The following is a 27,199-nucleotide window of genomic DNA, read 5'->3' as shown; positions in this document are numbered from 1 at the left end:
CCTTTGTTCACCCCCCGGAGCCGTGTGAGACACTTTTTTTTATGGATGGGCGCTTTTTATTTAACTTCTTTTGGACAGATGCATGCAAAACCCGCTGAGTGCCATGAAACAGCTTGAAAAATCAAAGACAATTTTTAATATAACTCAGACTGGATTCGTCTGAAAGAAGAAAGTCATATACACCTAGGATGCTTCGAGGGTGAGTAAACCACAAGCCAATTTTCATTTTTGGGTGAACTAACCCTTTAATTACTCAACCTCATGTCGTTCCAAACCCGTAAGACTTTTTCGGAACACAAATAAAGATATTTTTGATGGAATCCGTAATTTTATGAAGCTACAAGAATACTTTTTGTTGCACAAAAAAATAAAATAATGACTTTATTCAACAGTTCTTCTCCTCCATGTCACCCTAGCGCTATTTTGGACAACGTTGTTTACGTTTAGAGCAAAGCACGCGCATGCGTCATGGTACTCTGACTTTGAATAAAGTTGTTATTATAGTTTTTTTTTTTGCCGCACAAAAAGTATTCTCGTAGCTTCATAAAATTACGCTTGAACCACTGATGTCACGTGAACTATTTTGTCAAAGTTCTTGGACCTTGAACGTGGTAGGACCCTTGCTGTCTATGGAGGGTCAGAGAGCTCTTAGATTTCATCAAAAATATCTTAATTTGTGTTCCAAAGATAAATGAAGGTCTTACAGGTTTGGAACAACATGAGGGTGAGTAATTAATTACAACATTTTCATTTTTGAGTGAACTATCCCTTTAAGTCAGAATTATTATATAAAAAGTAAAAAAACAACTGAGATAATAAGTGGAAGAGGAGACTGGTTTTCCTTTGCTAAAGTAAGGAAACTTTGCTTCCTTTGCTCCTATAAACAAACTCGCGAGACTAGCATATCTCAGAGGCGCGCACGCTGCGCATACGTCATACGCCTTCCGCTAGAACGGATCCGCGTATGATAGATAATGGAAGTGAGAGAAAAGTGTTTATTACGTTTGAAATATGGATAATTTTCTTACAAAAACGCATGGATTCACTACAGGGGGCCTTTATTCACCCCCCGGAGCCATGTGAGGCACGTTTTATTATGAATGCGCAAGCTTTATTTGACGACTTGTGGACTGTTCAAATGCAACACCCGCTGACTGCAATGATATAGCTTGGAATAGCCAGGACAATTTTTAATATAACTCAGACTGGATTCGTCTGAAAGAAGAAAGTCATATACACCTAGGATGCTTCGAGGGTGAGTAAACCACAAGCCAATTTTCATTTTTGGGTGAACTAACCCTTTAATTACTCAACCTCATGTCGTTCCAAACCCGTAAGACTTTTTCGGAACACAAATAAAGATATTTTTGATGGAATCCGTAATTTTATGAAGCTACAAGAATACTTTTTGTTGCACAAAAAAATAAAATAATGACTTTATTCAACAGTTCTTCTCCTCCATGTCACCCTAGCGCTATTTTGGACAACGTTGTTTACGTTTAGAGCAAAGCACGCGCATGCGTCATGGTACTCTGACTTTGAATAAAGTTGTTATTATAGTTTTTTTTTTTGCCGCACAAAAAGTATTCTCGTAGCTTCATAAAATTACGCTTGAACCACTGATGTCACGTGAACTATTTTGTCAAAGTTCTTGGACCTTGAACGTGGTAGGACCCTTGCTGTCTATGGAGGGTCAGAGAGCTCTTAGATTTCATCAAAAATATCTTAATTTGTGTTCCAAAGATAAATGAAGGTCTTACAGGTTTGGAACAACATGAGGGTGAGTAATTAATTACAACATTTTCATTTTTGAGTGAACTATCCCTTTAAGTCAGAATTATTATATAAAAAGTAAAAAAACAACTGAGATAATAAGTGGAAGTTATGAAAAAAAAACTGATAACAAGCCATTTAATTACTGAATAATAATGCACACCCGAGTTGGTAATGCAGCCAAGAAGTGACTCTCAACAGTGTTCAGCAGCAGCAAATAATAGTGAAGCTGTAAGTTTAACTGATTCAAAAAAGTGACATTTCCACAACCTTGTTACTGAGAAATGTCGTAGCTTTCAGGTCACAAACTATTTTATCGAAAAAGTTGATGTTGGGGCAGCGCTGACAACAAGTTTCTGTGTCCTGTGTTCTTTATGTAATAATGACTTTTTAACTCATATAATTACTTTGTCATAGTATGACTATGTAATAATTATTACTTTTTATTTCATAATTTCAGTTTTTTTATTTAAACATTTTTACTTTTACCTCATAATTGTGACAGTTTTGAGTATCAGTGGCTTAATTGTGACTTTAATGTTGTAATTATTAGTTACCAAAGCATGATTTGTTTTATGTTGTGGAAATGGACTTCCATAAAATAGCTATAAAACAACCAACATATATTTAATATTTTAATAAAATGAAAGTGCATAACTACTTTGAACAGTAGTTACGAGGAGAAAAGAATAGCATTCATTGCCCTCCATATTTAATTATAAATTGATTCTGCAAGGAAATTAAACCCTGTGTGATTTATAGGCTGCAGGAAGAGGACAGAAATTCGGGTTGGGTCGGGTGGGTGTTGGGGCTGATGGCAGGTCAAGACCCTCAGAGAGATGAGCTCTGTTAACACAATTACCAGACAGCACTGCAAATGCACTGCCTGCCAAGAACTTGTCATGGAAAAAAAAAAAAATCCTTCTTTGGGAACATTTGGGGTTTCTATGTCTCTTCCAAGGCAGAAACATTCTACTGATGTGTTCGCTACCATTTGTCTTGATTTTCTCTCCCTTCTTCTTTTCATCATAAAGCAATGTTCTCTGTATTTTATCTTGGAAGCTGCAGGGCTGTTTTGTGCCAAGTATTTGAGATTGTTATTTCATTTTAGTGTTCTAAATTTGGCTGAAATAAGCTGTTTGGCTGTCCCTGAACATCTAAATGAATGAAAAATCTAGCTTGAGCTTTCCAGCTTTCTGCACTAAAGAGCTACCGACTGATAAAAGTGCTTCTTAAACTCCATTAATCTGTGCAAATATGACTGTGAACCTGAGCTCATTTCAGTCAGAACTTGTTTGTGCTGGAAGGGTTAACTGTCGTTCAGCAGTCAGCATTTCCCAGCATGCACTGGGGCCTTGTAGGAAAGGCTGCTAGGGCCCCATGTGACCAGACAAAACAAACGCTGCCAGCCCCCACCCTCTCTGCTCTCTCACACACACACACACACACCGCCTCCTCAGTAGGCTAAAGTTCATCTGCTGCATTCAGATGCCTGCAAGCAATTACACATCCACATGTGGTGAGCGAGCAAGACAGAGGAGGGAGGGAGGGAAAGGAGAGGTTACTATGGGGCATTTGACACTGTTGCTATAGCGAGGCCAACACTCTGCCTTGATCCATCCTGAAAAAGGTCAGATAGAGCATGTGTCTTTTTTTCTTTATTTATTTTATTGTTCTTCTCTCTTTCTGTCCTATTTTCTCTTGTTCGTAGTTCTAGAAGGATAAAAATCTAATGTGTGATTTTTGTTTTACTAGCTGCAAAAAATGGTCCAACTGGGCTGGACATAACAATGGCTCAATCAATGGTGTTTGGGACAGGACTATCTGTTTTCCAAAGTTCACCCACAAGTTTGTCATCATTAACTTATGCTCATGTTGTATTGATGCTGCATGACTGTCTTTTTTCCTTTGGACATTGAATGTGAAGTTTTGAACAGTATCCTGGCAGTTCCATAATAAAAATGTGAAAGGGGGCCAGGTTGTCAAGCTCAAAAATGCCAAAAAAACGCCATAAAAGTACTGTAAAAATTGCCCTTATGACTCATGTGCTATATTCCATGTCTTTTGAGGTTATATGATATCTTTATTTGAAAATCAGACCAAACAGAGACATGTGAGAGCCAAAGCAGTTTGACATCATTGATGACAATGTCATCATTTTTTGTTGAATACGACCTATGCAGTCCATTGAGCGCTTCAGCTGAGGGGAAAATTATCAGTAATTTAAGAGTGGTTTATTCACAAATGAAGACTTGAAAAAGTGATACTTTATGATACTTTGCTTTTCTGTAATTTGGAGCTTGACATAACCAGTTCTCATTCACTTTTTAATTATGTGGAAAAAGAGCAGCTAAGATATTCTTCAGAAATTCACCTTTTGCATTCCACAAAATAGAGAATGTTATGTTGTATGGATTTAGAACTGCATCACTTTTAAAGTTTTTTGTTGAAGATTCTATAAATGTAAGTCAATTGAAGGTTTTTAAACTTTAATATTATAAACTTTAAAATGTCTTTAAAAAAATGAAATACAAGCCAGAATTAAAGCTGAATGTGTCCACAAAACAAAACATTGAATTTCTGTACATTTGTGAGGTTTGGGGTGAATAAATTGTCAGACATTTAATGCTGAGAGGTGTAAGACTATCAGAACAAACCCTAATGCTTGAGCAATAAAAATAGTGCTGACCTACAAGCTAATAATTGTACTTTTGCTTTTTACTTTTGTGCTGCAGAATATATCATAAGACATGAATTCATGACAATATTTGGATAAAATCAACATTTTTTATAAATTGTGTAAGATAAGCACCAAGACGTCCTGGCATTCATATCTCTTTTTCTTAATATCTACTCAGTCTCTTTGTACATGTCCATACTCTCGTCTGTCATATCCTAACTGCTACTGCACCCGTAATTTCCTAGTCAAAGCCTTTTCTATAGCCAGCATATCACCTCGCACCCACCCCACCTCTGATATGGTGTCCTCCAGAGCCGACCCCATGACCCTGACCAGCATTTGATTTGTGTGCAGATCCATCACAAAAGAACAGAAACAACTGTCAAGCCCCATTGTGAGTATAGGAGAGGAGAGAGGGAGGTGGCCTCAATTCAACTCACACTGTTTCTCTCTATCTTTTTATCTGTCTCTGCCTCACTCTGACTTTCACTCCCCCTCTTCTCGTTTTACCCCATGACCTTGAGCTGGGATTTTGCTGCTGGCTGTCTTTAACGCATTCAGTGCCAAATGGTATGCAATGCCAGCCCAACCCTCTCAGCCAATCACAGTCCACTTTACCCCGCCATGTTCAATATCTGACCACTGAATCAGTGTAGATAGAGTCCTCTAGTGGTTTTGTTTGCCCTTCTGCCAGTCAGAATCCATGTTTAACTTTTTTAGCTTCTTCTCTTGCTTTCTCTGACTCTGTTTCAAAAACATGATGTTAAGCAATTGACATGACACATTCACTATCGTAAGAAATGCTGTTCTTTTAAACTTTCTGTTCATCAATAAATAAAACAGAAAATATTAAACAGCACAACTGTTTTTAGCATTGATAATGTTTCTTGAGCACCAAATCAACATATGTGCCCCTGGACCACAAAACCAGTCTTAAGTGTCAATTTTTTGAAATTGAGATTTATACATCATCTGCTGAATAAATAAGCTTTCCATTGATGTATGGTTTGTTAGGATAGGACAATATTTGGCTGAGATACAACTATTTGAAAATCTGGAATCTGAGGGTGCAAAAAAATCAAAATACTGAGAAAATCGCCTTTAAAGTTGTCATGAAGACATGAAGTTCTTAGCAATGCATATTAGTTTTGATATATTTACGGTAAGAAATTTACAAAATATCTTCATGGAATATGATCTTTACTTAATATCCTAATGATTTTTGGCATAAAAGAAAAATCAATCATTTTGACCCATACAATGTTTTTTTGGCTATTGCTACAAAGATACTCCAGCGACTTAAGACTGGTTTTGTGGTCCAGGGTCACATATTAGAATGAATTCTGAAGGATCATTCGACACTGAAAATTCGGCTTTGCCACTTTGCCATTACAGGAATAAATTACACTTTAAAATATATTTGAATAGAAAAAAAAGTTCTTTTAAATTGTAATAACAATTTAAATGTGTGTGTGTGTGTGTGCGTGCGTGCGTGCATGCGTGTGTGTATAGATATAATAAATATACACAGTACACACACATATTATGTAAACAAAAACTTTTATTTTGGATGCGATTAATCGTTTGACAGCACTAATATATATATACAGTATATATATAATTATTAATAATATTCATACTGTAATAATATTACTGTATTTCTAATTAAATAGATGCAGTATTAGAACTATATATGCTTCCTTAGAATTTGGCAAAAAAGTTTTGGAATCGCCTTCACTTCTCAAATACACCTACAATGACTTAAAATACTGTCTATGTAGGCAGCCTACTATGTTTTGGAGTTTCTGTCTCTCGTTCTTGACCCTCAGCTGTTCTCTTTATCTTTCTGCTCTTCTAATATTTGATGTTTGATAAAGGTGTCTAGGAGTAAAAAATAGCTAGAGAACAAAACAACATGCGCTTAACTAATTGTCCACAGTGGGCGGCGCTTCTTCTGACCCCAATACATTACACAGCAGCTATGTGGGGTGTTCAAGTGAAAGTTGTGTGTGTGAGAAAGAGAAAAAAAGAAAGAGAGATTGATGCATGGCCCTTGTTTTCCCTGAGCTGTAGTTACAGATGAATGAGAGGGAAAAGCCCGTGTGACCTTTGTTCCCAGACTTCAGAGAGGACTGTGGGATGCATTCCAGCTGAGCGGTAGTGAGACTGTGGCAGTAAATCAGATAGAGAGAGACACTCGCTCACCACTGCAGCCCTCGGGCCAAAACCTGCCCTTCCAGGACCTTGCTGTTTTGTTGCAGCTGTGTGTGTGTTGGCACTTAAATGCTTTTTGCTCAGTTCAAATCAAACTTACACATAGAACATGGACAGAGTTGTATATACACAAACCTCTTCCATCATTTGTCTTTAGTATTATATATAATGCTACTCATTATTTGTGCTTGTTAAGTCAAAAGTCCGTTTCCACACAGATGGAAAAATTGATGTGCATTGATAGAGAGAGCCTGTTTCTCAGTAAAAAGATGTTAATTGTGACTTTGTCCCAATGTGGCTTTATTTTTTGCAGTGTCACTTTATATCTCACAATTGCAAATGTAACTTTATTTTTCACTTCATTGCACAATTACTTTTTTACTTTTTATTTGACTGACTTTACTAAAACTGTAAAAATGTAGTTGCCTACATGTCTCAGTTTTTCATTTTCTGTGTAATAAAAGTGTGTGAAATCTCCATATAATGCTTTTATGTTTTTCCCTCCTCTCCTTTTGTTCATGCAGAGAGCTTCCAGATGACCCCGCGGTCCAGTGGAGCACTGCACTGATCTCCTCTCTGATCCTCAAACACATCCGAAACTACAGCATAAGTGTGGTAGGAAACTTCTAGAATGTTGATATCAACCTTATCCAGAAGACTGAAGAGTATGTGTACAATTTAACATGACAGTGGTACAGTCGTGAAGTTGAGACCACTGAGAGGCCTAAATCTATGAAAGAGTAGAGTGCACTAAAAAACTCTTAAGAAACAGGAAACAAGTGTGTGCTTTTTCATAGAACGTTCCCAAAGGATATCTAAAATGTTTACTTTGGTTATTATTAATAATGAATTGAGAACGAATCAGTACTTAGACAAAAAACATGGTTGCAGATGAACTTTAGCACGTGACGAAAGGTAAATATATAATCAATAAACATTTTTAGACCTCTAAGTTAAGATTTTAGTTAAGCATAAAAGACTAACCCTGGATCGGATGGAAGTTTTAAATGGTCATGTAACAGATGGTTCTCAACTAAGTAAACTTGTTAATACAATTCTTAATTAAAATGAACAAGAAACATATATACATTATTTTTTCTTAGCCCTAAAAACTATTGTTTCTGTTTATAAAAAATATTAAAACAATTAGCCTTGTCATATTTATAGCAGAAATATCTTACCCTATATTGTGGGGGGCTTTGAAAAATGTGTTGGACAATGAGTCAAAGAGGTTGAGAACCACTGATCTGAGCGTTTGCTGCAGAGATTTCCAGAGACTCCAGCTTTTCACTGTGCTTACTTTCCTATCTGATTGCTTGAGTCTTTCTCATGAGGTTGATTTGTGGTAGAACGTATCAGTAAGATTAATTCACCCAGGCAAGCTTTTCATTGGCCCCCTGAATTTAGCCCTAATTACACATGCTGTAATGTCCCATAATTGTCAGGATTTTGCCCTGACACTCTGTTTGTCTTGTGTTTGTTTCTTGTGTTTATGTTGTCTTGTGTCAGCACATGGCCTAGTTGATTGTTTTTCTCAGCCATGTGCTTCTTTAGCCCCTCCTCCTGGTTTCCTCATTACCACACCCTCTTGTTAGCCCTCATTGAGTCCTTGTTAGTGTAATTGCTCTCACCTGTTCCTCGTGTGTTTTCCTCCCTATTTATAGTGCCCCTTGCCCTATTGTCTTGGCCGGTTTGTGGTCATTCTTTCCCTCACTGTGTTTGTCTCTGTCTGTGGATGTGGCTGATTATGTGTTCCTGTCTCCCTGTCTGTTTGATCTTGTGCTCTAGTCTTGCCCTAGTCTTGTCTCTTGTAATTCTATGTTCTTGTCTTGCTCCTTGTTTTTAGATTTGGTCTGTTTTTGTCTTTTTGCTTTTATTTTAGTATTCATTTAGTTCTCTTAGTCCTGATTTTTGTGTTCATTTTTTGGTTGATATTTTAGTTATTTGTGTTGGTTAATTTAATAATTATTTTAATCTTTTTTTTTTATTTTTTTTTTTATTAGTCCTTTTTTGTTTATTATCTTGCCTGTCTTGGAGTAATTTGTGTTCCTGTGGAACCATGTTTTGTCTTGTTGTGGTGTTAGAGTTCCGGTCCTGACCTGTTCCTGTCCACTGGTTCCCTTGCCTGGCATCTGGGGTGCTTCAGAGTTTATGGTCAATAAGTATCTGAGCTCAGCTCTCTGGTGCCTTGCTCTGGTCTCTCCACCGGCCTGGTCTTGCCGCCTCCTCTGCTGCTATAGTATGCTGCCAGTTGATGTCTGAGGCTGTTCCAGTGGCCTTCCCTAGCTATCTCGGTTTATTGTGTTCCTGTTGTGGTATCACCTGTGCACCTCACAACCCTTTTGTATTGATCTGTTTTGTCAATAAACCCTTGTTACTCACACTGCAATTGGGTCCTCCTTCCAGATCCCTGACAATAATACCGCTGAACTTGGCTGAAGCAGACACATGTGGTTCCCCATGGTCACTGCTGGCAAGCCTGCACTAAGGACTTCCAGAAAAGATTCCCAAAAAATACATGAACAAATATTTTTCCCTCTTGCACCTCCTCTTGTTTTCTCACGTGTGCTGTTTAGTGTTTTCTTTCTCCTTCCCTCTCCCTCGTTTTCAGCCCGCATGCCATGACATTCCCAAAGAACGCCAAGACTAGCATAAACCAGCCAGTAAACAAAACACTGTTCTTGCAACATGACTTGGTTTACCTCCATCAACTATCATCCATAAGTGTTCATGCAAACATCAGCTGATATCCTTCCTGCCAGACTCCCAGCTATACACCAACACACCAGTCTGACTTTAAACTGCACACTCACTAATACAGGCTGAATCCAGTTGATCTGCACATGGTTCCACTGCACCCTTGATTTCATGTTTGATTTAAGCCAGAGAGGCTGTGGGGATGGAAATACTGATGTTGCGCTATAACATTACACTCCAATTTGACTGGCTTTCAGACGTGTGGGAAAAGAGTGGTGGCCATCTTGTGCGCTTTACCACTCTCTCACAAGGAGCAGAGGATTGTGGGTAGAGCACTATTACACAAAAAGCCTCCTCTGATTTAAACAGATGTGCATTACTGCTGTTTGTACCAGACTTTGATTCGGATTCAAACTAAGTCTTTGACTCCTTATGCTTTACATAAAAATGTGAATGTGTGTGCAGACATGTTTATCTTGCGTTCTTCTCATAGGCAAATGTCAGTAAGTGTGCTTGCATGCACTTGAGAGTTCGATTCCAGTTGGACTGATGCAGTGATTTATCATTTTAAAAGGTTATGTAAACGCATTCATCCGACTGAAACCGTACCAGTCCGATTTTTGTTTACATGAAATCAAACTAACAGACACAGATAACGGAATTGTTGCTTGGCTTCGTCCAGCATGTACATGTTATTAAAACTAGGATTAGCCATGGTCCGAAAGACAGATTTTATCCTTTAAATATTACAGACTGGCACTTTGTAAAATTTCACTGTAGCTCGATTATTACCATGTATGTAAACATATTTATATTCGGTCTCTGCTGTTCACAGCATTTGGATTTGTCCTCCTCCTCGTTCCTGCCAATAGTCTCTTCTGAAAGCTGACTCACTCGCCTTGTTGTGTATGGCAACAATCTACATACCTGCCACAATCTATTATTTTGTCAACCATATTTTCCTCCACCCTTGGCACTCTCAAGCTGTGTGCAGCAGCCACTTGGAAAGCACCCATTCCCAAAGACAGAATCCCTCGTCTGGTGACACAGCAGACGATACACAGATAGAAGTGTTTCCACACAGTTCTGCCAACAACTCCCACCAAGTCCACTGCTGAGTCTTCAAATTACTGCTTTTCTTTGGCTTGTGTTTCATCTTATTTTCAAGTTCTTTTCTTTTGCTTGTTTTTTCATCTTGTGTTCACCTTTTCACTCCTGTTCTTCAGTGGGAAGAAAGAATGCAGACGGGGAAAAAAGCTTTCAAGTAGGGGTGGGCGATATGGCAGAACTTTTTTTTTTTTCAAGAAAATCACAATTTTATCACGATTCTTTGTCATGTTGGTTTTACTATTTTGCAAATTGTAATATATATATATATATATATATAAAATAAAGAATGGCAGACATTTAGGCCAAAGTGAGCGAAGATAAAAATCTTTGTCATTATTAAAAAATAAGAGCAAAGTTACACATTACAAATGCATATAATATACAAATAAAACAAACTCTTATTCTTATTAGAGCGATATTGTGAAATAATATTGTTAAAACATCAGTTTTCTATTTTAATATATTTAAAATGTAACCTATTCCTATGTTCACAAAGCTGAATTATCAGCAGCCATTACTCCAGTCTTCATTGTTACATGATCCTTCAGAAATCATTTTAATATGCAGATTTAATGCCCAAGAAACATTTATTATTATTATCAGTGTTAAAAAAGTTATGCTACTTAATATTTTTGTTGAAACCTTCATTTTTTTTTTATTAAAAGAGCAAACATTTAAAAGAACCACATTTATTTGAATAGAAATCTTTTGTACATTATAAATGCATTTACTGTCACTTTTGAAAATTGTATGCATCCTTACTGAACAAAAGTATTATTATTATTTATTAATTTTTTTTATCTTACTCACCCAAACTGTAGTGTAGGTTAAAGCATTGTTCATTGTTAGTTCATGATACCTTGTGCATTAACAAATATAAACAAATTATTGCATTTACCATTCTCTGTTTTATGTCATGTGTTTCCGCAGGTACTGACATTTGATGGCAGCGGTGTGAGTGGACATGCAAATCATATTGCCATCTACATGACCCTCAGGTAACCTTATGCTGATGTCATAATGCAAGAATTAACTCCACAACAACAGGATGTGAGAAGGACTTGCAAAGTTAAAAAAATAAGTTGTACTACATTCTAAAAATAAAGCAACCGTTACAATAGCTTCAGCAAGAACAGAGACTCTCTGACATTAGGCCAGCTGTTTGATGTGTACATTTTGTTACAATTTCAAAAAGGAAACAACCTAATATTGCTTATTTAACATTACCTAAGTTGTTTATATTAGAGGTAAACCAAGTATATTAGGATCCAAATGAAATGGCTAAGAGCTGATATTGCCCACATACCCTGCTGAACAGTCCAGCATCTCAGCTAGTTATCTTAGCTTAATCAGCACAATGTATTTGGTCAAACAGCTTTACCATCTAGATTTTGCTGGTGAACGGCAAGACTGTGATAGTCCACAAGTTAGGCTAACAACACAAACCAGCCAGGACCAGCATAGATATACATACTGGTCTCACAGTAGGATGGTGTGAAGATATTTCATGTCAAATCTGAACATGTCCAGGCTCCTTAATATACACTTAGATTTGGCACCATGTAGTGCAGTGAAGTTGAATGCAAAGTCAATCAAATAAAAAAGAAAGAAACATACTGAAGACTTTCTTCCCCTAATGCACATTCTCGGTATTAAATAAAAAATGACATAAAATACATTTTTATCTCTTATTTCTGTAGAAATTGCGAGGGGTTTATAAACTATAGTTGACAGAAGGGGTGTGCAAACATATGCACTCAGCTGAATCTAGGTATAATTCCATTACTACTAATAATTGCTCACATTACACACATTCCGGCAGAGCAGCAAAACACTGAATCAGTTCAGAAGGAGAGGAAACCTAAACCCTCGGTCTTGGATCAGACAGTTTGTTGTTTGAGTGTTTGCAACAATTCAGCGTGAAGCAGGACTTTGCCTCATACCTCCACATTGTATGAATCCCAATCCTTTCTTCTGCACTAGGGTTTCAAAGCTTAAATCATTAATACGGGTGATAAAGGCATCCAGACAACAGGAGATAAAGCTTTCTGCTGGTGTGAGGCAATGACTTGCATGAAGCTTCGCAGTAAAACAGCCAGAACAAACAGTGTTCAGTTGTTGAGCAATGTTTGGTTATAAGAAACAGCCAATCTTTTCGGACATCTGTCTCTTCTGGGCTGTTGTAGATTAATTTATTTGTCTGTGTGAGAAGGAGAGCGAGAGGAAGCAGTGGTGAAGTTGGCGCTGGGACTGGGTCGTCTCAGGCTGAGCTCTGGGCCAACACAGGTGGTGTGACTGGGTGAGCCAGGCCATGACAGACAGTTCCAGGAACTGTATATGGATTTAGAGCTCACTCTAATCTGAGAAAAACCCAGACCTCAGGAAGTGTGTGTGTCCTTAAAACAAACACACACAGAATAATGGGAGAGAGAGAGAGAGAAACATCTATTTCGGTATTCAGAAATCTTAATGCTTTAGCATACCAAGACATTTTGGACAATGCAGTGCTTTGTGGGAAGGCCCTTTTCTGTTCCACCATGAATGTGACCCAGGTCCATAAAGACATGGTTGGATGAGTTTGGTGTGGAAGAATTTGACTGGCCCAGACAGAGCCCTGACATTAACCCCATCGGACACCTAATTTTAACATTTTGTTTGGAATAATCTTTGTTATGAAAAACACTTTACAAGTAAATCTATGGTTCTAAATTTTTTTCTAAATATAAATAAATATATATATATTACCTGGATACATCAAATGTAAAAAAAATAAAATAAATGTAAAGGATCTTTTGAAAAATAAGAAATTAATTTGCAAATGCTAGACAACAAAATGCTTACAAAAATGCTTTAAATTCTGTCAGTGCCGCAAGATAAAATAAAATTATTTTGCATTTTCTGAAGAAGTATTAATATTTTCTATGGTCTGTTTATCAGGTTAATTTATTTTCTCATTGAGAATATGTTTTTTAGAGCATATGTGCTTATGAGTTTGGTGTGTTACATTAATCATGTTTGGGTGTTTCTCCTTCATGTCTTTGGGAACAGGCATCTAGCTTCTGCTGGACGACTACCTGAAGGTGAGTCTCATTAGATTATGTTAAGTAATAAATAATATTATGTTAAATATTATTTTAATTATTAATTATCAGTAGAGTAAGACTAGAGGGTCTCCTTCACATCTTGCTAGTATGTTTTCTAGGCAAAGTACTCCACCCGCTGGTACACTTGATTAAGTACACTCTAGAAAACACTTCCAGTATACTTCCTTGAACATTTTCCCAGAATCTACCACTGAACTAGACCAACCCTCTCTTACTTCCGAGCAAGGGAATGTCTGAGGTCACAGTTCTTCTGTGTCTCCATTGTGTCTAAAAGCAAAGAATAATGAGGCTAAAACATCTGATAGATTAGAGCTGATGCAAATGAAACGGTCATTTCATGACTCAGACCACTAGGGGTCGATATGCTCTCACACAACCAAGTGTTTTATGCTCAGTGGGCTAATGATAAAAATATTTTCAAAGGGTAGTTTCAGTGGGCAGTGTTCTTTCTGACTGCTTTCTAATCTGACACGCCACATTTAAAAATCTGACACATTAAATTTCCAGCTTAATTTCTTTCTCAGAGTCAGTCCACTCATACTGAGGACAGGTTAGTCCTGTTAATCCAGTGTTTTCCATTTGCTAGATCTTATTGGATAGATCTTATTTTACGTAACATATACTCAGTCAACCTCTAGGCCCTAGTGTTTCTTTAATCAGCCAGATCTACTTTCTGATGACCCTGTCATTAACTGTCAGTATTAAGAAGCAGCTTGTTCATGCCCTTCATACACTATCATTTAAAAGTTGGGGCCTGTAAGATTTTTGTAATGTTTTTGAAAAAAGTCATACTCACCTAGGTTGCATTATTTGATCCAAATACAGTAAAACTATAATATTATGAAATATTAATACAATTTAAAATAACTTGATTTAAATATGGTCGTCACATGATCCTTCAGAAATCATTTTAATATGCTTATTTGGTTCTCAAGAAATATATTATTATCAATATTGAAAACATTTGAGCTACTTACTGTATAATACAACTGTGAAACTTTTTTTTCAGTATTCTTTGATGAATAGAAAGTTCAGACAGCATTTATTTAAAGAGGAATCTTTTGTAACATTATAAATGCCTTCACTGTCACTTTTGGTCAATTTAACAAATCCTTACCGAATAAAAGTATAAATTTCTTTCAAAAATTTTGAAAAATAATGTACATTTTGTTTAAAGAGTCCCTACAAAATGTAATTTTAAAAGAAGAAACAAACCTATAATGTGCAGGTCAACCTATTTGTATTTTTTCTTAATCGTTGTATTGTACTGTTTTTTTTTTTTTTTAGTAAAGATCCTTGGTAGTATGTAGACAACACCATAGTCACAGCACTGCTTATTATGACTACAGTCTCTATGAAATAATTCAATCTTAATCTTATAATAATAAGAAATGGCTGCAAAAGCCTTAGAAATGTCCAATTCTTCAATGAAAAGATGTGGAAACCCTGCACGGAGTTTTACATTTTTTAAATCTGTCTGTCCCCACAGGTTGTCAGATCTTCTCTCTTCACTCCATCAGTTTACTCAGAAAGTACGTGTCAGTCCTAGAGCTGCCAGTCAGCTGGCTCCTCCCCTCTGATTTCTGCTGCATCATTGGATGGGAGGAGTATAAACGTGCCACGGTGCGTCATCAATCGTGTTTAAACAAAGAGCTTAAGCTCTGATTATACTTAATGACCCCTGAACTAAAACTAGACACCCTGGATCAGTAATGATCAGAAGTGATCGGTTATGACTTCCAAACTTTACAAGTCTGTCACGTGATTCTCAGTTTTTACAGTCCGTTTTCAGATGAATTCCCAAACGAGACGCTGAATGACAGACTATGAATACAGAGCATTCATAGCTTGCGTGCATAACTGAAAAGCTCCTTCTCAAAAACAGTGGCTATATTGCTGATTAACACATTGGTACTTTTGAACCTTTACTGTGAACATTAACTAATCCTGCTGAGAGGTTCCTCTGTCTGACCTGCCGAAGCCTGAACTGGCCCTACCAGTCTGGTTTCTAACAGTAGCATGCAGATGATAGCATGTTCAGCCCTGTTGTGTGTTCGTTTGTCATCTTGAGTCAGGTCATCTACTTAATTTCATTAAGTTATATTAATATAAGTCATATAAAAAAGAGAAATCTCCTCACAGTTATCTACTCAAAACATGCATGTCATTGCTCTTGTCTTACAGTCTGTTCATTTCTCTCTCCTCTTCCTTCCTCAGAAAGCCATGCTCTGTCATCGCTCTCAGCTGCTGTGGTTCCGCCGGCTCTACATACTTTTCTCGCGCTACATGCTTGTAAACACATTCCAGGCCATCACCGTGGAAACAAAGAATGTGAAGATTTATTAGCTTAGATTGTCTTGGGCACTGTCTCTGTCCATGTAGGACTAAAGTTATGCACTGATATTTTTTAATAAAGGTTTACGTCATTCCAAATATGATGTCATTAAATTACTGTACAGTGACAGCATATATCAATAAGGTTCAGTCAGCATATCCAACCTGCAGACACTAATGGAGAACTGCTGGCATAAAGAACCTTAGAGAATTTTATACCAAACAATACAATATTCTGAAAGCCAGATTTCTGGGGAGGTTTAGGTTTTGGGGAGTTAAGCGCTTTAATACAGTATAGTTAAATCCAAAACACAGATTGTGCCATTGAGTATGCAGGGAATGAAGGACAAAATGTGATTCTGTATATTATTGACCTTTTCTGTTACTGTTGTTATTGGACTTTGTTGTTACTGGATTTATTAAAGTAGAGTTCCAAGTAAAGCACTGTTCCAAATGGATCAATAAGTACTGTACCAAATCTTATGATTCAGTATGGTTTCAAAACTGACATGTGTTTCTGATTTCTTTGAGCGAAGTCTGTAACTCTATTAGTATATATTCTGTGATGACTTCAAACATATGCCAATGTAGAGCAATGCAATAATTTTGTTTAATATAAATTTGATAAAGACATTTTTTTTTGATAAATTCATTTTTATTAGATTTCCTCTTAGCTGACACCCTCAATACAAACAGACATTAACACAATACAAACATGGGTATATATCATTCAACAATCTTCATCAAGTTCTCACAAATATCTATATTACTATGATTTCCATTCAGTTTTGCTAGCATTTTTTTCATATGATATGTCTGTTGATACATTTCTTAAGGAAGCAATATATAATTTAGGGGGAGATGATGTTTTCATTCTAGACTAAAATAAGCTATTTCAAAAAATCTGTGTATACAAGATGATTCATTAATATTTTGGTCCAATTTCTCAGAAAATAAATATTTATTGTAAATGTTTATATCTGTTAAAGTGAATTTTGTCAACAATTTGGAGTACATTAGCATATACAGTAGGTGTCCTTAAAAGCCACAAAACCTTGAGTTTGATTCATGGTGTCACTAATATATCATTAAAACTGCCTTGAGAAGCAGGAGAGTACAATTTAGTCTTAGAGCTTAGTTGGCCAATAGAAACAGTGAGTCATGTGTCTGTTGTTTGTTTTGACATACTTCTTATAGTTTGATGCTTCTGCATACTTTCCTCCCAGTTCTGCCCACAGAAGTCTTCTACAGTGACACTGCTCACTGTTCCAGGGTCCAAACAGTGAGGTGCCACACCTGTAAACACATGGCAGATTTCTAACTTGTAAAAAGACACACATATAACAGAGCAAACATTTTTCTTCAACAAGAAGATGAATAATTTAATAGAAAGCAAGGTACTGCATCTATAATCAATTCTCATACAGTAAAAATTAACTATAAAAAAATAAAATCAATAAACAAAATAAAACATCCAAAAAGCTTTCTGATCAACTCACCAAATCCATCAGGGTTGGAACGTGGCGTGTAGAAACTCTGGACACCACACGTTTTGCAGAACGTGTGCTTGGCCATGTGTGTATTAAATGTGTATGTGGTTATGTTGTCTGATCCCTATGAAACATGATAATTTTATGATTTAGGATTATCTGCATTCTGAACAAATGTATTTTACACTCTTCATCTATTCTACACCAAACATCCAGCCTCTAGAGCTCCAGTGTACATGCTTCAAATCCCATACCTGCAGCAAGGTGAACTGGGATTTTGGCACAATGAAGTGGAGATTCTGTTTCTTTGTACAAATACTGCAACTGAGACACAAGAAAGTGAAACAATCAGGTGGGTTACCTCATGGAAAGGGGACTTTAGTCTCTTATATGAAAACAATGACTAACTATGAAAAGCTGACACCAACTTGTAGCTAGCATCTCTGATGTACAATTTCATAAATAAAACTGACAATCATATGATAATCATAATAACATCATCATTCATTTTCATCACATTTTCGTCCTACGTCTGTCCGTAAGGAACTATTTGAAATAGATAACTTCATCATGATTTGTAAACAACTGATTATTTACAAATGAATAGGCTATTTGTAGAAATATCAGCATCAAGACTATATTTTACCTTGTAGTGCCGTGACACTGTTGGCAACAACTGATGGCATTAACATTTAAAGACATTCTTTGCCTAACAGAATGATTTAAGGCTTTTCATTATGTAAAATACCCCCATTTCTTCGAATGACCCAGATGACACTTTCCACTGCAAGGTATTCAGAAAGCCATCCACGTGATCACACAATCACACGTTTTGACCATTGCACTGGGAGTGTGTTAAGGGGTCATATGATGCAATTTCATTTTTTCCTTTCTCTTTGGAGTGTTACAAGCTCTTGGTGCATAAAGAAGATCTGTAAAGTTGCAAAGACTAAAGTCTCAAATCCAAAGAGATATTCTTTATAAAAGTTAAGAGTCAGCCACACCTACCTAAAACGGCTCGTTCGAACACGCAAAGGCATAGAGGAGAAACAATAATGTACAGTATGTGGAACATAATGTGTTTTTTTAGCTTTAAACCGCATAAACACATTTCATTACACCAAATACATAACATAATGTTCTTTTTAACAGCATCATATGACCCCTTTAATGGCTGTAGATAGTCCTTACTTGCAACTGAACACGTGTAAATCTGGAGCGCTCCACAACTCAAAACGCACCGCGCCACAGTGACAACCTCCGGTGTGTTTCACAAGACCATCACGCTCCCTGGAAAAACAAGTTGACAAGTACTTGAGGCGATCTGTACTTCACTGGCTAATGTACTTACCAATGTATGCGATCAAGGGACTTTAGTTAAATATAGTTATTTAAAATGTAATTATTGAAGGGATTGTTTTTTAGTTGGGATAGGCAAAGATAAACACCTGTGTATTTTGTGTTTAATGTCTCATTTTTTCGAACTCTCTTTTCATGACGCAGGGAAAGATAAGGTTACTTATAGCCTACCTTTTGTCTTTAGTTAAGTACGCCATTCGTTTAGCACCTCTAACTTAATGTATGGTAAACTGGTTGCTTGTCGTCTTCAACCTAACCGGTTTAAACTGTTAAGTCATGCTCTCCTGTAGAACATTCCATACTTTGTTGATAACCATCACTACTGCTTGCAAAACAGAACAACCACTGTTGACTGGCTGGGTCACATGCTTCAGCCAGCTCATTTTGCCCTCGGCGTCATCTGGTTCCACCCGTTCAGCTGTTGTAATACAAGCCCAGACAAAGTCCAGGATAACATCAGAGCAGGAAAACTTGTTTTCTTCGAAACAGGCTGAACTGTATTGCATAAATATAAATAAGTCATGTATACATGTTTGCCTTAGTGTTATGTTAGAATCATTATTATACTCATACCTTTTGTTCTTTAATATTTTGAATTGTTTTTAGCTTTATTTTTTGTTTTTCATTTAAATGTTATGTTATGTTTTGAATTTTTTTATTTAATCTCTTTATTTTTAAAATGTGTATAGGTAGTATTTATAAAGTTTTAGCTTTTAGTTTTGGATCTGTTTTCAGTTGTTTTAATACTACAATTGATTGCTTCTGTTGTCCTCATTTGTAAGTCGCTTTGGATAAAAGCGTCTGCTAAATGACTAAATGACTACAAAAATGACATAATACGGATGGTCTATGAACATTAGTCAATCAGTCAAATGTGATGTGAATGTGAACATCAGTCATATGTGATGTGATGCCAAAACTCTTCCATCATTGACAAAGATATTCAAACAATATGGTGAAACTTTAAACATAGGCAAGTTATATAAATATTAGCATTACAGCTTATTTCTTAACATCCTGTATTTGTATTGTCTGGTGTTAATAACAGATTAAATTACAGGCAGGAATATATTGAACATTTCCAGTGATACGCACACACTCCTGAAAGTTCAAGGTACACAAGATCTGGATCTGAACAAACTCTTTTGAGTTCAGTGATGTGGCAAATCATGTGATATGTATCAGCACGGGTCAGGCAATAATAACCAGGACATTTCTAGTGACTTTCAGAACATTTATGTTATGTATTTCCTGTAATTTCCTTGGAAAACTTTTCCTTCAATAGAAAGCACATCTTTGCTTTTAAGAACATAAAGCAAAAACACTACAAATGACATTATCACTTTAGAGGAGCAGTGAGGTAAAATAGAGATCTCAAATTTATATTAACATAAATGCTGACCAACTCGTGATATTATTAGATCACTTTCAAGTGCCAAGTGTCACTGGGTTAAGATGGAGACCCAAATGTAACAGCAGACAAGACCATATCTATAATCCTAAAAACAAACTGATGACACCATCTTAAAGATCACTATCTTGTCCTGGTTGTCTTCTTAAACTTTTACCTGTTTAAGAAGTGAAATAAGTCTAAATGTAAAATCTCCCCCACCCCTCAGTTTTCAAGAAAACTTTCTTAGTTGGGTGATCTAGATAATCTTGCAGCAGCTGTTCATGCTCACGGAAGAAGGAACAGGGGCCTGATTCCACAATGATACTAATCCACTAAGTGGATGACTGTCCAGATAAACAAGGCTCAAAGAGCGGTTTCACATTACAGTCTCCTTTTGAAGTCCAAGCCAGTTAATGTTTAATCATCTTGAGTAATTATTTTATGGTAGCCTATTTTATTTTAACATCACACCCACAGTACTGTACGTTCTGGTAAAAGAAACAAACTGCTTACAACAGGCGGTAACCAGCAATACCTCAGGGAAACCTCAGAGCAAATTTAGAGCTGGTTCATCTTGTTTGTAGTTTTGTCCATGCATGCTTGTCTTTTGCTATGGCAACACAAAGTCACATGGGAAATAACAGATTTCTGTCCAACACAGTGTACAGTATAGGAAAATGAATGAAGCCATGGAAATTATAACTTTAGCATTAGACCTTTCTGTAATAACAGAGGATAGTGCCAAGACTAACAAAGTAAAGCTAACAAAATCCCATCATTTTATTTATAAGTCAGGTCCTACTTTGTAACAGTGGTGAATGTCTGTTAACTTAGCCAGAGAAAATGACCTACATTGCTGCAACAGATACTGCAGGCAGCATGTCTCAGGCCAACTTGTTTCAAAGCAATGCCATCTATCACACATTGCATTCTATATTAAGCGTGCTGGTTGACACAACTCTGTAAAGCCTAGGCTGAAACACAAACAATGTACTTCATGGAAACACAGCTACAGTGAAGCTGATTTTTGTAAACAAACCATGTTTTTGAGCAAACACTATTTTGGGGACAACAGCCTGTCATTTCTGGGCTATAATTATGCTTTAAAAACACAAAAACAAAAACATGCAGAACTGGTCCCATAACTTTAACAAGGGATTGTAGTTTTTGATACAATTATTAGCAAGACTGATTTAAGAATATTAAATCTTCCAGACTATTCTATTTGTGTTATCACTGTATGACATAGCCCTACTCTTTGCCTGGCCCAGATTCCAAAAGACTGAATCGCCACAAAGCGAACAAACAACACAACCAGCCAATCACTGCCTTTTAGTGTACCAAAGGCCAGCCCATTCTAGCATATTCTGGCTTCCTTTTTTGATACTTTGTGATAATAATTATACATTTAAAATACATATACAAAGCATGTAATTCCTAAAAAACAACATATAAATCTTTAGTTTGAAAGCATATTTGAACGTTTTAACAAATAGAAGTTTTGACAGCGGAAGGATCTTTTCATGTGACGTACCATAAACGTCACTCCCCTGGGATTGTATAAATACAGTAGCACTCGCGTTCAGCGGCAGATTTTTCTACGAAGAAGAGGACACGTACATCTTCAGAAGAAATATCAAAAGTCTACAAGCTTTTCTAAAAGGTAAGAATGAACATCCAATTGGTTTGATAATATTATTCAAGACTTTAAGAATAAATTCTTAATGTGTTGTTGTTGTATTGCATTGATTCTTGTCGGTCATTTTTAGATGTCTAAGACAAATTAAGCTGAATTCACAATTCTTTTAATCAGAGTTAGAAGCGTAACATCAAAGGTTACGTTACAAAATGGATGTTTGCTACTTATTTGTGAAGTTATTATATTCGTGCTTTACGATCGGGTATCAGATGTATTTTTGCTGAATCATAGTGCACTTTGAACAAAGAGCCCGGATGTTACTGTAACGCCGCCATGTTAGAGAAAGGTTGTATGGTGTTGCGCAGTACAGTTTTTAAATAAAACAAAACATCTCTTAGTTCTGCTGTCGTTTATTTACTTTTTGAACATTTTTTTTTTTGTAGATAACCGAGTATGTTATACTTTGATATGTAGGATATAATAATTAATAAGACTGTTTAGCAGGTACTTTTAGCAAGTACTTACGTTTGGTATTTTCCACTGCCAGTCTTAAAATAGTCTTTCGGGAAAATCGTTAAAATTTTTTAAGAAAGAAAAAAAAACATTGAAATAAAACCCTTCTGGAGTATCACTGTTTAATCATGTTAACGTTACTCTTATTTAAGCAAATGCTTTTATATTAAAGTGAGGAAAAATAAAAACCGAATGTATCAACTAAATTAAGTCATGCTAATAGTGTAGTAAACCGTAAACCGTGATAAATTATGTAAGGCCACCCCCCAACCCCCCAGAACAAAATGTTAGTTCTGCCCTGAATTCGTGCCATTATTTGTGGTTGACAGAGCTGCCTTCAAGTTTTTCTGGTTGACCAACGCAAGTGAGGTGCAATTAAATACTTAACTTGCTAGAGCATAGTGCTATCGCAAACAAGTGGGATTTCTTTGGAGTTTTGTGTGGCGTTTAATAAATCTTTCAGAAGCCTAAAGCATTCATCTATGATCTTTGCTAGGGCTGCACGATTAATCGAATGCGATTGTCATACGCATTTTGATAGTAATGCCGGTTCTGTAATCAGCAGGTACTTGTAAATTATTGTGATATTTTTACCAGCTGTTTGGACTCTCATTTTGACAGCACCCATTCACTACAGAGTAGGGCTGCACGATTAATCGAATGCGATTTTCATGTGCATTTTGTTAGTAAAGCCGGTTCTGTAATCAGCAGTAAATCATCATCACGTGCTTTCAGATGGAGCAGCATTTACTACACATAGCCGTAGTTAACTGACAAGTTACGCAAAAAAATCGCAGATTATTTTATTGCGCGATTATGACATCGAAGAAATCGTTCGCGATAATGACAGCTTTTTGCATAGCTTCTCAGTGAACTACGACTCTGTGAAGTAAATGCTGCTCCATCTGAAAGCATGTGAAAATACCACATTTAATAACATATTTTTACTCCAAACTCCCTTCATAATGTCAGTCGAGTGTTTGAAATAAATCCTTCTGTGAGATGTGGCTTCTTACACAGAATAAGGCACGCAACATATTTCATAGTATTTAAGTAGTGATAAAGGCATTGCATTATAAATATACTTTATTTTAATGAAAATTATAATAATAAGAACTCAGATAAACCGTATATTGCCGTAGTCATGTGTTTATTAGTCACGTTGAATCAATGAAAGCAGTTGAATCTTCTGTTTATTCAGCTGCAGCGATAGGCATTTCCTGGGTTTCTTCTGTGAGGCATATTTGGTGTTTCAGTGCGAGAGCGCCCTCTGGCCTTTGGATGGAGATTTACTGCTGATCACAGAACCGTGCTTCGCTGAAAGATATGCATGACAATCGCAGCTTCTGTCGAATCGCGATCTCTATTCCATTTCGATTTATCGTGCAGCCCTAATCTCTGCTTTCATTTTGCTGTAAATGATTGTGTTCGGATAGTTTTAAATTAGTTGATGTATGGTTGATGAGATGTATATTAGGGCTGGTAAGCTATTAACATTTTTAATATAATTAATTACATGATGTGGCGACTAATGAATCGAATTAATTGCAAATTAATCGCACATCAAATTTGGCTGAGAAATTACTCCCAAAAGATAATTTAAAGTCATTGTTGTGTAAAGCATCAAATAGACATTACAAAAAGTAGCTTCACCAAGAAATATTTTGTTAGATAAAATTTATTACATATTCTCTTTTAGACCATGAGGGTGAGGTAAATGATGACACAATTTTTGGGTGGGTGAACTATACTTTTAATAATTAATTGTATTAATTTGATTATTATTACTATGGAAATATGAAATTATTTCTTTACTGAAATGATACTCTAAATAATAAACTAAAACTGCCAGTAGGTGGTGGTAAATGTCTTAATGATTAAGTCATCGAGTCATTTATTCATTAATTTGATTCGTTCAAATGGATGATTCTTTCATGAGTGAAGTAAATGGTTTGTAAAGGTTATGAATGGTCCATTGAATCATTAGGCTTGTTCGACTTGAAGCGGATCGTCACCATCAGACGGTGTGTGACATCAAAGTACTGCGAGAGCTATAGAGAGCAGACGGCTCCTTATGCTTTTGAATCGCTCTTGCTGGCCTTTGATGTCATACACCGATCGGTCCGTGCAGCGCCGCTTCAAATCCAACGCGCCAATGGTTGAATGCGCCAAATGGGTCACCCAATTTGTTAAAAACGTGCATTAAAGGGTTAGTTAACCAAAAAATTTTTTTTTTTTACTTACCCTCGAAGCATCCTAGGTGTATTATTCCAAGTTCTATCATTGCAGTCAGCGGGTGTTGCAGCTGAACAGTCCACAAGTCGTCAAATAAAGCTCGCACATTCATAATAAAATGTGCCGCAGACGGCTCCAGGGGGTTAAATGAAGGCCCCCTGTAGCGAATCCATGAGTTTTTGTAAGAAAAATATCCGTATTTCAAACGTAAAACACTTTTCTCTTCCTTCCGTTATCTATCATATGTGGATCTGTTCCGGCGGAAGGCGTATGATGTATGCGCAGCACGCGCGCCTCTGAGATATGCTAGTCTCACGAGTTTGTTTAATAGGAGAAACGATAGCAAAGTTTCCTTACTTTAGTAAAGGAAAACCAGTCTCCTCTTGGAAATCCTCCGACAAATATTTCTTTGCAAATCTTCGGTTTGTACTTCTTATTCGTGACCGGCGTTTTGTTTTGTTCTCTCTCCGCATTGACACTCATGGATTCGCTACAAGGGGCCTTTATTCATCCCCTGGAGCTGTCTGCGGCACGTTTTATGAATGCGTGAGCTTTATTTGACGACTTGTGGACTGTTCAACTGCAACACCCGCTGAGTGCCATTAAAACAGCTTGAAATATCAAAGACAATTTTTAATATAACTCTGACTGGATTCGTCTGAAAGAAGAAAGTCATATACACCTAGGATGCTTCGAGGGTAAGTAAAACACAAGCTAATTTTCATTTTTGGGTGAACTAACCCTTTAAGAAATGAAATGCCGCTGTGTGTTGCTCTGAGATGAACAGTTCTGCTTTGTCTTTATATTTTTGTTGGCAAAATTGAGCAAAATTGAGCAAAACAGACAACATTGTCTAAAATAACACAATATTAACTTCTTACTTGCTGAACTGTTGTATAAGATCAGTATCACATTTGCACTCGTGTGATATTGCACTTAGCCTATTGACGTAGCACAAAGTAAAAAAAACACATGTGGCCCGTTCACGTATTTGACGGACCGTAAACAAACCTGCCTGCTACTATTAGAATACTGGGTTCACACAGATAGTGTTTTGGTCACGAGACAGGTCAGTCAGTTTTTATTTTTTATTTGTTTTTTTTAACCGCAAGGTCTAGAGACGTGTTTTTAGAAGCTAAATTTCTTTGAACTTGAGAGCCGTGTTTTAGAATGATGTATTATGCGCGACAAGCTGCTATAAAGACCTGAGACGAGCACAGCATTCAAACACAAATTCAAAGACGTCCGTAGCGCATTTAGTTTGAAATACAATGGAAAAGTACCGCAGTGGAATGAAAAATGCGTTTTGAGTGAATGACCCTACTAAAATGTACTTCGCAAATACAGATGGCAGAGTTGCTATTGAATAAAACAAAATTGCATGGGCAACAAATTTGAAAATCTGACATCTAGGAAATAATGTCTTGGGCAGCAGTTTTACCACAAATACAGACAAGTGATACCACCACAACCACCAGAAATACTTAATTGTGTCTGCTTTACAATGAAACGCAAGCTTATTGCGACCAATTCCCTGACATTAACACATTCACTGCGACCCATTTAACAGATGCATAATTTTAAGTTGGAACAGCAACAAAAAATAACAATACAGCGAAATAATCAACTAACTACGACCATCTAGCCCTCTATTAAACATTAAAGAATTATTTAATAATACCTTTAGCAGTAGTGCTGCATTCTTAGTTGAACTGCTTGCGCGGAAAGTTTGTGTGTCAGATGTAACAATTAAAATGCGACTTTGTGAAACGGACTGTCCTAAATTGTTGCTATAGTAGCATCATATTAATACTAGAAAGCCTATGCATTTGGCAACTGTATTTTTTTTTTTTAAATAAACCATTATATTTCATAAATAAAATCTATTTTCACACTCATCTTGAGTGATAGTCTGAGTGAGGGGCGATGCCCCCTGTGGCGCCGGCCCTGTGTAAATATGAGAAAAAAACTAAAACGGGGGCATTTTTGCCCCATATCTTGAATTTTAGGGACATTCTAACTACGTTCTCTAGGCTCCATCACGCAGTGAGTTGTTGCTCTGCCTCATATTTGTCATCCATCAACTGTATGGAATGTCAGATGACCCACATAGGTCTGGGGTGGGGCGGGGCAAGTGCGTTAACTGCGTTAATAATTTTAACGTGATATTTTTTTTACTGTAATTAATCTAATTAACGTGTTAAATTACCACCCCTAATATATATATGTATATTTAATGTATATATATTTTTTTGTTTATAGATGCAGATCTTTGTCAAAACCCTCACTGGCAAGACCATCACCCTTGAGGTCGAGCCAAGCGACACCATTGAGAACGTCAAGGCAAAGATCCAGGACAAAGAAGGCATTCCCCCTGACCAGCAGAGGCTGATCTTCGCTGGCAAACAGCTGGAAGATGGTCGCACACTGTCTGACTACAACATCCAGAAAGAGTCCACCTTGCATCTGGTGCTGCGTCTCAGGGGAGGTTCAGATATTTAAACTGACAATCTCAGAAATGGACATTTAATTCTTTCAGTATCCCCTGTTCATGCACTCACCACATTGTCCCCTCCTCTCTCCGTACTTTATTACTAAAAATTTTCCACCTGTTTTTTTTTTATGTTCAAAATGACAAAATAAAAGCATTGAAATGTA

The 27,199-nt window shown here is 36.7% G+C and overlaps 3 protein-coding genes across 5 annotated transcripts in view; 2 read left to right on the top strand and 1 right to left on the bottom strand.

Annotated features, from left to right (window-relative positions):
- Positions 1–16,522, top strand: part of LOC107680910 (N-acetylglucosaminyl-phosphatidylinositol de-N-acetylase-like) — a 27,300-nt gene extending 10,778 nt beyond the window's left edge. The window contains exons 3-7 of the mRNA XM_016476993.1: positions 7,192–7,282; positions 11,405–11,472; positions 13,523–13,554; positions 15,068–15,201; positions 15,796–16,522. Of these exons, the coding sequence (XP_016332479.1) occupies positions 7,192–7,282; positions 11,405–11,472; positions 13,523–13,554; positions 15,068–15,201; positions 15,796–15,924 (454 nt within the window). The 3' untranslated portion in view covers positions 15,925–16,522. The remainder of the gene's footprint in view (positions 1–7,191; positions 7,283–11,404; positions 11,473–13,522; positions 13,555–15,067; positions 15,202–15,795) is intronic.
- LOC107680918 (ubiquitin) lies at positions 16,166–27,199 on the top strand. 2 transcript variants are annotated; one of them, XM_016477016.1, is made up of 3 exons: positions 16,166–16,170; positions 24,808–24,809; positions 26,804–27,199. In XM_016477016.1, exon 3 carries the CDS (start codon positions 26,804–26,806, stop codon positions 27,041–27,043), a length of 240 nt encoding a protein of 79 aa, XP_016332502.1. In that variant the 5' UTR covers positions 16,166–16,170; positions 24,808–24,809; the 3' UTR covers positions 27,044–27,199. The 2 variants fall into 2 exon arrangements, with proteins under 2 accessions (XP_016332502.1, XP_016332492.1); XM_016477006.1 differs by lacking the exons at positions 16,166–16,170; positions 24,808–24,809 and adding an exon at positions 21,726–21,817.
- On the bottom strand, positions 16,581–19,114 carry cenpv (centromere protein V). Of its 2 annotated transcripts, XM_016476952.1 has the most exons (5): positions 18,933–19,114; positions 18,594–18,692; positions 17,657–17,726; positions 17,412–17,526; positions 16,581–17,208 (listed from the first exon to the last, which is right to left on the bottom strand). In XM_016476952.1, exons 1-5 carry the CDS (start codon positions 18,956–18,958, stop codon positions 17,072–17,074), a joined length of 447 nt encoding a protein of 148 aa, XP_016332438.1. In that variant the 5' UTR covers positions 18,959–19,114; the 3' UTR covers positions 16,581–17,071. The 2 variants fall into 2 exon arrangements, with proteins under 2 accessions (XP_016332438.1, XP_016332446.1); XM_016476960.1 differs by lacking the exons at positions 18,594–18,692; positions 18,933–19,114 and adding an exon at positions 18,049–18,235.

This window comes from Sinocyclocheilus anshuiensis, unplaced genomic scaffold (genome assembly GCF_001515605.1).
Source record: "Sinocyclocheilus anshuiensis isolate Anshui unplaced genomic scaffold, SAMN03320099.WGS_v1.1 scaffold697, whole genome shotgun sequence".
NCBI lineage: Eukaryota > Metazoa > Chordata > Actinopteri > Cypriniformes > Cyprinidae > Sinocyclocheilus > Sinocyclocheilus anshuiensis.
Note: the sequence above shows the minus strand (reverse complement) of the source record. Positions and strands in the feature narration are given on the sequence as shown.